This window comes from Pseudopipra pipra, chromosome 1 (assembly GCF_036250125.1).
Source record: "Pseudopipra pipra isolate bDixPip1 chromosome 1, bDixPip1.hap1, whole genome shotgun sequence".
Taxonomy (NCBI): domain Eukaryota; kingdom Metazoa; phylum Chordata; class Aves; order Passeriformes; family Pipridae; genus Pseudopipra; species Pseudopipra pipra.
In genome coordinates, this window is record NC_087549.1 from 100,631,824 (window position 1) to 100,644,703 (window position 12,880).

Consider the following 12,880-nt stretch of genomic DNA (forward strand, 5'->3'; position numbering starts at 1 on the left):
TGTTATAGAGTGAATCTGCAGAAGTAACCACTTTGACTGAGATGATTTATGACATTTCAGTGTCAGGTGCACTCTGACAAGATAAACACACCTGTAAAAGATATGTTCAGCAAAGAGTTTATTCAGCTCAACTTCAAATAACAGAATATAGAAATATTTACCACGTGCTGTAACTCAGGCCTGTTCTCTAATTCTTCAACGACTCTGTCAATCTGAAAGAAAACAAACCTGTGATAAACAGCACACTTACAGGACTGAAAGAAGGATAGGCAATCCAAGGTAGCATTGGACTGCCATGCCATGAACTTGTTATACTCACGGAAATTTTATCTTCGTTATCCAAAAGCATGTCTACCGCTTTCTACAATAAAAAAAGAGAATTCAGTTAAGAAACAGGTACACACATTTTCTCACATTCTATACAGTATTATGCTTATTCACTGATCACAGAATCAGCTGAGTCGGAGGGGATTCAATAAGGATCATCGAGTCCAACTCCTGGCCCTGCACAGGACCATCACCAAGAGTCACACCATGTGCCACGAACTCTGTCAGGCTTAGTGCTGTGACCACTGCCCTGGGGAGCCTGTTCCAGCACCCAGTCACCCTCTGGGTGAAGAACCTTTTTCTAATATCCAACATAAACCTCCCTTGACACAACTTCACGCCATTCACCACATGGATCAGTGTCTGCCCCTCTTCTTCTCCTCATGAGGAAGTTGTAGACTGCAATGAGGTCTCCCCTCACTCTCTTCTTCCCCAGGTTGAACAGACCAAGTGCCCTCAGCTACTCCTCATATGGCTTCCCCTCAAGGCCCTTCATCATCTTCACTGCCCTCCTCTGGACACTCTCTAATAGGTTAATATCTTTCCTATATTGCAGTGCCCAAAACTGCACACAATATTCAAGGTGAAGTTGCCCCAGTGCAGAGCAGAGCAGGACAATCCCCTTCCTTGACCAGCTGGCGATGCTTTACCTGATGCCCCCCAGGACAGAGTTGGCCCTCCTGGCTGTCTGGGCACTGCTGACTTGTATTCAACTGGCTATCAACCAGGATCCCAGCTCTCATGGCAACCTGTGACTTGGAGAGCTGCTGGGGTTTGGAAGTTGTTAACTCACTTGTCTACCATTGGTTTCTGTGTTGCCATAGTTATTATATTGTCTCCTTGCATTGGCCAATCCCCTCTTTGGCCCAGCAGCCCTTATAAGCTGTGGGAAATTTGAATAAAGGGTCTTCTTCGCTGCTGGATTCTCTGCGTGCTGTGTGGTCTTTGTCTCTTGGACTGAGTGCCTCCGCCGCCTGTCCCTGCCACGAGGGACGGGCGGCGGGGGGGTGATTCCAGCCCTGAAAGCCTTCGCAGAGCGGCCGGCAGTGACCCCCCAGAAACCCCTTGAACTGCAACAGAGAGCTGGATCTACCATTGGCAGGTCTGGCTGGCTGGAGGCCTCTGACATGGTTGGTACAGTGACTCCATCAGCTACAAGGGACTGAGCTTTACAGTGCATCAACACCATAACTGAGGAAGCTTAAACTAATACACTAATAAGACTGGCGCTAAAAGGATCTCTTTGCTCTTCCTTACCATCTACTGAGTCTGTTTTCTGCCTATATTGGCTGCCCTGGATGGTCAGAGAGGAGCCCTTCCTGCTCACCCTGCCTGTGCGACTTGCCATGTCACCCCCCCCCCCCCCGTTTACCTGCTCACGCTCCCTGAGCCAATTGCTAAATCTGCTTCAATTGCTCTCGGCACTGCTTTCTGCTCACCAACTTGGCTTCCGAGGGCTTCTGACTCCTCTTAGCTCATTTATTTTTAATCTGTTAAAATATCTTCAGTGGTAAGCAAATATAAAATCATTGAGATCACCATACCTCTGAATCAAAATCCACAAGTGTCAGATGGATATTGCAGACCTACTCTTTCCAGCAACAGTAATTCAGAGAGCAGTTTGCATAACATGAGCATTCCTTCTCAGCACAGCATTACAGGAGAACACATCATGTATTCTTCCAGAATACTTCTCCTAAGTTTCCTCACTAATAGCAATCAATGATGTGAACTTATATTGCAGGTGATGTATGCTCATCGAGTCACTGGTCACAGAAAGCCACTGCCAAATGATGTTGAAATACTCTTTGTCCCACTGCAAAAGTGAACTGCAGGATGACAGCTATAGAAGAAACACACAACTCAACCTGCCTTACAACTGGATTCCTCTAAACTACCTGAACCCCAATACTGTAACATAAGCAAACAAGACCACGTAAGCCAAGTGGCCACCAGGATTCTGGTTCTGCTTCCTCTTACAAGAGCAAACTTTTGCTTCACATTCAAAAAATACAAACCTACAGATTCCTGATATGATTTATTCTATTTAATTAAAAAGAGTTATAGTTTTTTTCCCCTCATACAGTTTAGAATGGGCACACTAATGATAATGGTACAGATGGCTCTGTATTTTAGCTACAGTGCTTAAACAACTACTACACTTAAAAAACAGCAGATCTACTTGGTTATCTTCCCCAGGGATCATACCAAAACTCATTTGCTCAGATTTTATAGCCAGTTGGAAAGAAAGAAGACAGAATTCAGCACAAAATACACACTTCCTGATTTTTGGAATTTAGGTTAACAACCTTGCAAACTTTCAAAAGCAGATTAATTGACTGTAGTGAAAGAAAAGTGGGAAGTACATTCAGTATTTCCTGTCATTTTCTTGGCTTATCAAAAGCATTATTTGGTTAGAAATACAGAAAGAATATCATCGTGAAATGACACTCTGCGTGAAATGATATTCAATGCTGGGACTTGAGAATCACAGCAATGACCTTGGATCTGGCACTCTTCTCACTGTGAGTGACAAATGGAAATGGAAAGGAAATACAAAAGAAAAAATAATCCTTGGGTCAATTATTCTGCAGTCTAGGCAAACATAATCTTCCTTACCTCAGAATGTATCCAGACATACTAAACACACTCTCTGCTTCAACACTACCTTCAACTCATTAATTTTTAATCTGTTAAAATATCTCCAGTGGAAAGTGAATATAAAATCATTTAGATCACCATACCTCTGAATCAAAATCCATGAGGAGAACAATTTTGTCTCTGATAGAACTGAAGAGATTGTGCTTGTGGATCAACTGGAAGACGTCTTTGTGCCTCAGAGTCAGGTAGATTTCTAGGGCTCTGCCATAGCGCTGGTCGTAAGTATACCTGATAAAACCAGGGTTATAATACCACGTGATTTCACATACCTAAGTCTAGGAAAATCACCTATGAGGGAAAATATAAACATACTCTAGTATGTAAATCTTGCTAGGATAGAGTCCCTGTAACTCATTTTTATTAGAGGGAAATAAACACCAGGCAACAAAAATTTCACCTCCATTTATATTGGCCACTGCATTTGTGTTCTGACCTGTGGTTTTCCGCATTTTCATTTTCCGTTTTCAAATCACAGGAGAAGCCATAAAAAGTCTAAGTTTTCAATTTTTGGATACCAATTGGAAATCTCTTCAGAGCTAAAACCCACTGTTCTCTAAATACTTTAGGAACATAGTAATAGAGAGTAGTTCTGCTTTCTTCAAAGAAGCAGTACAAAAAGAACTTAACATGGTGATTAGGTTGAGAAAATCAAAGAGCTTTACCCTGTAAAAAGTGGCCTAGAACCAGATCACTTTTGGCACATTTTCCAGTCACATATTTCCAGCCATGCAGTAACTACTTCTTAAATAGTGGGCAATAACTCCACCCTTTTATTTTCCTGTAGGTAATTCCGAAATGCACACTTCACAAAAGAGGTTTCCCTCTGACAGCATAAAGAGGAATGCTAGCTATTTACTTTGGAAAAAGGAGTAAGGAAATCCAATCTCATGCTTAACAATTTGCTTTCATACACAATGTGAACTTCATAAGAAAGGGTAAAGAATTGCTAAGCTGTGCAATCAGCAGAGTGGAGAGACGCCAATACTCTGTGGACTGCAGCAAAGAAGATTTCTGTTAAGAGAGAGTAAAGCAAATATTGATAAACTACAGTACACTCTTTTAAGTGTACTTTTTGTAACAGGAATTTAAATTGTACTCACAATTCTGCAAGTGTTCGTAGCAAAGTCCTGTTCTGTGGATCTTTCTTCAGGTGATCCACTACAGCTTGAACTATGATTGTGTTGTTGTACAGATCTCCAGGCCACTCTTTTATAAGGGTTGCAAACCCCTAAAAGTATAAGAGATTGTAACAGAAATAGAAAGAATGGCCTAAGGAACGTTTCAAAACATCAAAGTTTCAGCTAAGCCTCTGAGATGATACCTGCCGTGCTTCACCTTTAAGCAAATTTTACGTGTTCACAGATGTGCACAATGAAGAACACAGATTTTTCCTTCTTAGAGCAATGTTATTAATATTCATGAAGCTGAGTTTCTTTCAGGTGCTGTAGGCTTTGTGCATCACCTCAGTCACTTACGCTAAAAATAACAATATCTATAATAAATAATTAATCTCACAGTATTTGCATGCTCTGAAGAACATTCTATTTATTGTGTTAAAAACAAAATCAAAATTCAACTTTTTAATATTTTCATTATTATGGAACTGTCCATTGATAATCTGTTTGAATACAACAGAGAATTTGCTGTCAGATTCTACATTGCTGAGGGTGTTTGGTTAGGAATAACTGTTAAATGTAGACACATCAGGCTGCAGTACCTCATAATCACTCTCCAAAAACTCATGCAGGACCATTTCATAGATCAGAGGTTTCAAAACTGGATCCCGTCTTGGCAAGTAAGGACTAATTGCCTATAGGAACAAAGAAAAGAAAGTGTCGGAAAGGGAATGACATGTAACATCTCAGTACACTGATAACAAAACAAAAAGAATTGTTGTTAAACAAAAATAACAAAGTTATGCACAAAACATGGCCCTTGGTATTCACTGGAAGCCTATATATCGTATTTTACTTTAGGATTACACACATTGGAATTGTGTGTAATTACACACATTTGAATGTGTGAGATTACACACATTTGAAAGAATTTTCATTTGAAAGACAAGTGGCAAGATACTAGTTATGACAGGAGAATCAGCCATTGCCCTTAGAGAAGTCTGAATATTTACCACTAGTCAGTTAGAAAATAAAACCCATAAAAGACCTCAGAAGAAGAATGTTTTCAAAATCCATTTTGTCAAGTCTTGGCCTTGTAAAAAGGTATAAGGATTCATTAGCTGAAAAATGCGTACTTCTGATTTATGACCTACTGTGGGATCACTACATTTTATGAAGAGTTATGTTTTAGCCAGCTATTTTTGCATACCCAAATGAAAATTAATTTAAGAATATATCTCTCCATGAAAAGGGTGAAGGCATATGATCTGTTACTCTATAGGAGGTAATAAGGAGTTGCATTCTGGCAGACAGGAGATGAGAAGCTGCCAGAATAAATCAGCTCATACCCTGGAATTTCAGCACATCATCTTATTAGCACTATTAGTCCATGCAAATAGAGACCAAGATTATTACCACATTCCAAAATAAATCCTACTGCTACCAGCAGTGTGGGGACTTTGGGGTTTGTAGCTAAAGGATCAACACTGATGAAATTACTCCAAATACTCAGAGATGTTGCCTGTTGCCCACTCTTGGCACATACCACAGTAACATTGTGTTACTGAAGTTGCTTGAACAAAACAGGAGAAATAACATTTCACTACAGTTTTTTTTTCAGTTTTACAGACAGCAGTGACTATTCACAAAAAATTCTCCTAGTATTTAAATCAAAACAATATCCTAAGTTACATATTTCACTAAAGCCTTCCATTTGTAGGTGAGAAAGGAAGTACAAGTAAAAGATCAATAAAAAATGACTTTGTAGAAATTAACAGTTCATTGCTTGCAGGAGACCTCTTCTCTCCATGTGCTGTTTGAGCTTGGCCAGTCTTTGAAATGTAGTGCTGCCAATATTAGCTCCCACCATCCGTCACAGAATTAAACAGTTAACTCACAGCACAGCCTTGCCAGCTGCCCTGGGGAATCATATTCCTGACTGCCTCAGAAAAAGTCTCTTCTGACCATAAAGAAAGCAAGCTGGACATCAGCTGGAGACTCAAAGGCAGAGTAAAATCTCCCAATGGCTGTTTTCATTCCTACGTTCTACCTTCCTGTCACCTCCTAAATGAACAACCTCCCCCAACAGACTTGCAACACTTGGCTGTGGAGCTGTGGAGAGGTGCAGTTGCCTTGCTGTGTGGGGGCCAGGCTGCCTCAGGAAGGAAATCTCTCCTGTCCCAAGTCCCAGTGCTTTGAAGAAAAACCACAGCCACCTCCTGCAGTTTGGCCACCAGGCTCAGCAAAGACTAAGAAAAGCATACAAGGTATTTTTAAGCCTTGGCACAAAGGTGAACTAAGACCCAAGCTGGAGGTTACAAATTTTTCCTTTTTTTTTTTTAAGCTGCAGTTAAGGAGCAAGATCAGACAGAAAAGCTGTGCAATCAGAATGCCCTTGTACCAATTCTTGAACCATGTACTGAAAGTCACTTTAAATAAAAAAGGGATATTATACACAGAAATATTTTCTTCCTTTGTTTCTTCTTAGGAGCTGCTTACAGACTTTACTTCCATAGGTATAATGATGATACCAGAAAGCCCATGTAAAAGTGGACATGAAATAGCCTAAACGAGCTCACCAATAAACCCAAACCACAATTATTGATTCCTCAAAGGATATCTATGAGATGAAAGGGACTGTCTGGATAGTGCTGCTCTCTGCTATGCCCACTAGAGTCAGGTGAAGTCTTTCAAGTGCCCTCTAGCCAATGTTTTGGTCGTGAAAGCACTGCTGTTGCTAGCTGATCATCCTGAACCTCTGCTGAAAGTCACTGCTGTCGCAGTGCCAACAGAATGGAGCATATCCCTCATGCCACAACAGCCAACAGTCACAGAGTTTGGCATCTTCTTTGAATCCATTCACCTTCCTCAGCTGTTTGAGCTGAGACATTGTATTTTATACTGAAGTGACTTGAGCACAAGCAGGTAACTCCCTCAAGCTACCACAGCTGCAGGAGAGGAACAGATCATTGCAAGGCTCTAAAATCTTGAAACTGCCATAACAAGGTTTGCTAGAGGATATTCACTGAAGACATGAGAGGTGTCAAGATACCAAAATGCAACCTTTAGCAGCCAAACAGGACCGTTTAGTACAGAACACTCAAAAATGCCCTAAAGCCACATGCAAACAAAGAAGACACCCCACAGGCTTGGACAGTGGGGCATCACTAATCCCTCTGCAGGAAGGAAAGTTTAAACCTTTAGTTTTACTATCACCTTAGCTATTGGCAAATCACGATAGATTGGAAATGCCATATTTCAGGCAACTGCATATTTTAATATGCAGTGCAAATTCTTTTAAGAAAATTCCATTTTGAAATAAACTCTGTCTCCAAATCTCCAGTAGTCTTCTCATCAGGGCTTAAAGCCATTATAGGTCAGCTACAATATGGTGTGTAATACCTGCTCGTTAGGTAAATAGCTAAAAATTCCAAGAAACACACAAGTGATCCCAAGCGTTACAAGAACCCCTTCATTTAGATCTGGCTTAAGTTAGTTCATAGTTCATCCTTTATGATACTCATATATCTTTAGGATTTTGGGAAAAGTTATATGGGATTGAAATAGTACAATAACACAGGCATTTTCTAGAACTGCAACTTGATGCTGAATAATGTAATCTTTACTTTTTCTAAGTTTGAGAATTCTTGGGCCTAAGCCCTAAAAAGGAAAAAAAGAAATTCTAAAGGTTGAAAACAATCAACTGTTTAGAAAGTCAGTAACTGAGCAGAGATGTTTTTCAGCAAACCTGCAAATATTTTTATATTTTGCAGTTGGCTGGATGACATAAGGAGTGACAAGACAAACATCCCTTCCAGACACTTGCATCTAAAAAAACCCCAAAAGGACAAAGAAGCAGTGTATCAAAATTTCACCTGTACCTGAACTCGGCTCCTTTATTGGACTGAAATAAAGAAACAAAAACATGGGATTTCATCTTCTAAGGTGGCCAGGAATGCACCAAACCACTAATAAGTCATACAGAAGGCAAGGCTGTTCTTGCACTGGAGTGGCTCTAAAACAGAAGTCAGACATTTCTGAAATTCATAATGCTGAAACACTTTTGGTCTTTGAACAGAATTAAATAGCTCAAAGCCAGCAAGGGACTGCGTGCTGTGAGATCTTAATAATATGTGCTTTTTGGCTCATTGAGTTTGAATAGGAAAACATAAAATTCAGAAGTAAATGTACACGTGCTATCAAAGGGAGTGTGCATAATGTTTTCTTCTGGTTTAGCAGTGACAGTACTAAAGCCCTATGTCCTGGGCAATTTATTAACTGAGAATCTCACATTAGATGTGTACTGTTACAGTAGCTGGCTTGTGACCAGGGAAAACACGCAACAGGGCAGACTGCTCCTCTTTCTTGCCACCATTTCTAGTACACAGTATAGGTCTTTGCTGTTGCTTTGCAACTCTTTGACATTTATAGTTGTGTATCTGTTGTAAGAGAACTGGATTTTCCAGAATGACTGGCACCCATAGAGACAATTTTTCTTAAGAGTTGAGGTAGGATTTTCAGGACATACCAGAAAGGAATGAAAAGTAAATGGGAAAGATGTATTTAACTGTGAGCATCTTTGTAAGTAAAGGCCTTGGGGTGGGTCTTCTACTTGGAGACTGTCAACAAGTAAAAATACGTAGCTGAGTACGTAGATATGTTATGCCTCCAATCCTGTTTCAAAGTATGTTAACACATACACATCAATCTAAAAGACAACTGCCTAGAAACAACTAAAGATCTGGGGCAGAAATACCACAATAGGGCATTAAATGTGATGCTTTAGATACTTAGTCAAAACATGCAGTAAGCACAGCATGCAAATTATTTGAGTACAGACTCAGAAATTAACTTACCTTAAGCTGACCTATTTCTTTAAATTTATAAACTTCAAATTCCCAGAGTTCTGTGTTTTTGCCAAGAATTTTCTGGCACTTTCTGGAAGGAAGATGAAAGGAGAGAGAACAAAAATAGGTACAGAGAATAATACAAATGTGACAGCATTACTGCAAGGATTCCTTTATTCTTCTTCTTATCATGACATTTACTCAAGTGACTTATTTTGGCAACCATTGCTTTCAGCAGAGTATGCCAGATTCTCCTCCTTTCAGATCTTAAAATTTCGTTGCATCCAAGATGAGTAACTGCTTATTATTCATTCACCCTTAGTGATTAGGGCCATATTAGCTCTCACAGAATCATCGAATAGTTTGGGTTGGAAGGGAGATCAAATATCATCTAGTTCCAACCCTCACACCATAGGCAGGAATGCCACCCTCTCGATCAGCTTTAGGAATGATTTTTTCAAATCTCAGTTGAGAAAAATTGAGCATTTAGAAAGAAAAGCTTATGCTTACACATACATGAAAACACAAATCTTGGGTAATTTCTGATCCTTACGTTAGATACCCATATTTGACAGTTTTGTTTATACCCACATAAACCCAACTTATTTTCTGATGGTCTTACACGTAATAACACACTAATAAACTTAGTTTATCAAAATCTAAAGAAAACCTCAGTTTTGAAAATCTAGTGTGACTGAAAAATCAAGGTTGACTTTCAAAAATATGTATGTCTCAATTCCAGTTAAAGTTTACAATAACTTTTAGGTCACTACAGGCAAGAAAATACAGGGCACAGAAAAATACATCTGTATGCTTTGAAACTTCAGAAACTCCAGAACAAACAGAAAATCAACATCCCCAAATACTTCAGAATCAATAATTGTTTTTGCTTTTTCCCCATACGCAGACACACTTTATCCAGCAAAGAAGATCTTTAATACTAGGTTACCGAGCAGCCAGGTCATACTCTCCTTTCTCCACTAGGTGATTTACATAGGCTAAGCCAATGTCCTAAAGGGAATAAAAATAAAGAATTAGTTATAAAAGTTTGGGAGTGAACTATTTGACAACCACAATAACTACTGTAACAGCAATGCATATGGCTGGAAAGTCAAACACAGGGCTCTGAGTGGATCCCCTGATTCTCCTTTATAAGTAGGGCCCACAGAACAGTCAACACATAACACCTGCATAGGCCATTCACAGGTTCAAACTGAGGTGCTCTTTTAAATAATTCTCATAAACTCATTCATGCTGAGAAGATTGTGCCACCTTTCCTTACTAAGGATTGTTCAAAACACATAGCTGATCTGTCAGTGCTTGCATTAGTTAGTTCAAAAAGAAAACCACCAGCCATTGTATAAGGCATGCTCTTTGTCAAAACAAAGTTTGCAGAGAGGGGCAAAAAGTTGGTTGACAATATAAATTCTAGTGCTGCTCAGTAAAGTGCAGGAATTACTGAGAACTTAGCAAGATTATTAGGTATTATTACATACTAAATTTCTCTTCTCAAGGGTTCATCACACATGTCAGTTGTAAAATTTTTCTAGTAGGAATCTAACATATATTAAAATTTTGGCATGGGCCTTCTGCTGTAATCTCAACATTCATGTCCATGTTGACACAACCCAGTGTACTCACTGCATAATTTAAGAATCATATCAGTAAAAGCACATTGTTTCTAGGAAAAAAAAAAGGAGAAAAATGAAAAAAGAAAAAACAAAGCTGAACAATGAAAAAGAAGTCCTTGTTTCTTACAAAAATAAACATTTGGGTCTTCTGAGGCACAATACTTTTTTGATCAATATCAAGGACAGTACTGACTGGAGCAGAGTATGAACAGAGGTATGCAACAACTTCAACTGGTCAGTCTACTAAAAAAGTCAGAAAAGACTTTTCATTCCACTACAGGAACAACCTTTGTATTTTCAACTTCACCATTCTCAAGAATGAAGATTTCTGCCAGCCTCTTTCTCAGCTCCCCAGTGAGCAGAGAAGATATATAGTAAAGGAGCTGTAGATCTGGTTGTTTAGGATCTTTGCATTCTGCTCAAGAGGTGCAGAGGAGCAGTGATAATTACTGCAATCCAAAAAATCCCCAAGGCCACAGCATGCATATCAGTAATTTGGCCCAAAATTAAAAATTAAACACATCTTCTAACACTTTGTACAGATTTAAATTTAAAGCAGCAGCAGTACTAACAAAATACCAATATGTTCACACTGAGGTCAATTTAAACAAAAACAAACAAGCAAAAACTAAAATTAGTGATGCTTTTGTGGCTGTTACACTATCCTCCCTTTTGTCTTAAACATAGATACCCTTTGTTGCTCTGTGAAAGGGACTATAAACATGGGAAAGAACTATACATGAGAAAAGGAGCTTAACTATGTAAAATAATGAGAATTGGAATGCAGAATGAGAGAGCTACAGATGAAACTGCAACTGAATTTCAGTTGCACCTGATCTTCCAATTGCACCTCTCAAACTCTTGACAAATGTACCCTGTCACATGTACCAGGCAAAAGTTAAGGAGAAATGTGTCACTCCCCCTACAGTCTCTATTAGTGCAATACTGTCTGTTACTTGAAACAACAGTAATTTAATAAAAAAGTAAATGTAAACAAAAACCCCATCAGAAATGCAATTCTCTTCTTTTTAATGTCAGTAGCACCTTTACAAAATCCAGATCTTTCCATGCTTCACAGACTAACATTCCTGTTCTGTAGCTGAAACCCTAGGAATTGAATGCTAGTTGGAGTATGCCTAACAGTTATTGCCTGGTGTCATAGAGAACAGGGAATTTGTTTGTTGCATCTCACAGCATTCTAAAAGAAGGCAGATACTCTGTTTTAAACAGAAGTTTTGAGACTTACCAAAATCTTGTGCTTTTTTATGGTTTTCTGACTGATCTCAGCTGCCATCAAAGCCTCCTATATTCAAAAGGGAGTAAACAGAGATACTAGCCAAATACACAAACTTTCAATACAGAAAGCTCTAGAACTGTATAAATCAACTGTTTTTCAGAGCAGGGTGTTTGAAGCGCTAGAATTTCTAATGCCACAGTTGGATGAACAGCTTTGAATTCATACTCAAACAAAAGCAGCCAACCAAAGAGAAAACTACTTTTGTTTCCATCTAAGTTCATTCCACATTACTATATTAGGATCAAATCGCAAGATTACAACAAAACAGACAATGCAATCCCATTGGATCATTTTCAAATAAGACCCCTTCACTGCCAAAACCTGTGAAAAAAATCAACAGGAAAGGGGGTGAGAGAAGGCTACCTTCCAGTTCCAGCCCAAACGTCTTCTCTAGTCAGAATGATTTATGACTTAAATAGTGTCATTTTCTGCTCTTCTACTTCTTTTGAATGTACAGAAACAAAGCTGGCACTCTTCCAAATAAAAATGAAACCTTTAAGATACATCATAACACACAACTATCTACTACCTTGAATGGCTTTCATAAAGGCACATGCACAGCTGTCACTTGCAAATTACTGGAGTCTTCAGGGACCAAATACTGTGATTTACATAAATTGCAAAACTGCACTCATCATACAAGTTTGCTATTCAGATGCAAAAGCATCCACAGGGATTTAAGCAAATCTGCATGAGAAATATCATGATTGTATTAACAAAAGGAATATGTACTGAATGGCTTCCCCACATTTTTTTTTTGTTATAATGGGTACCCAACAAATAACACATAAATAAGAATTTGCAAATTACTTTAAGCACCGTAACAAGTGTTCTCAGTAAACAACTGCAGGACATTAGAATTCAGAACACTGGGTGCATGTTGATATGGTATGTAAGACTTTATTATTATTATTGTTTTAGGTCTTCAGATATACACACTTAAGCACACCAATATTTACACAACCAAATACTGAGCTGGTTTTTTTTCCAAGTGAGCTGTAT

The 12,880-nt window shown here is 38.9% G+C and overlaps 1 protein-coding gene across 3 annotated transcripts in view; it reads right to left on the bottom strand.

Annotated features, from left to right (window-relative positions):
- The window catches only part of VPS41 (VPS41 subunit of HOPS complex), a 107,250-nt gene that overhangs the window by 17,098 nt on the left and 77,272 nt on the right, over positions 1-12,880 (bottom strand). For all 3 annotated transcript variants that reach the window (XM_064667983.1, XM_064667973.1, XM_064667990.1), the window contains 8 exons: positions 11,828-11,884; positions 9,900-9,961; positions 8,960-9,041; positions 4,706-4,798; positions 4,089-4,216; positions 3,072-3,216; positions 320-361; positions 162-212 (listed from right to left, as the gene is read on the bottom strand). In XM_064667983.1, coding sequence (XP_064524053.1) covers positions 162-212; positions 320-361; positions 3,072-3,216; positions 4,089-4,216; positions 4,706-4,798; positions 8,960-9,041; positions 9,900-9,961; positions 11,828-11,884 — 660 coding nt within the window. The remainder of the gene's footprint in view (positions 1-161; positions 213-319; positions 362-3,071; positions 3,217-4,088; positions 4,217-4,705; positions 4,799-8,959; positions 9,042-9,899; positions 9,962-11,827; positions 11,885-12,880) is intronic.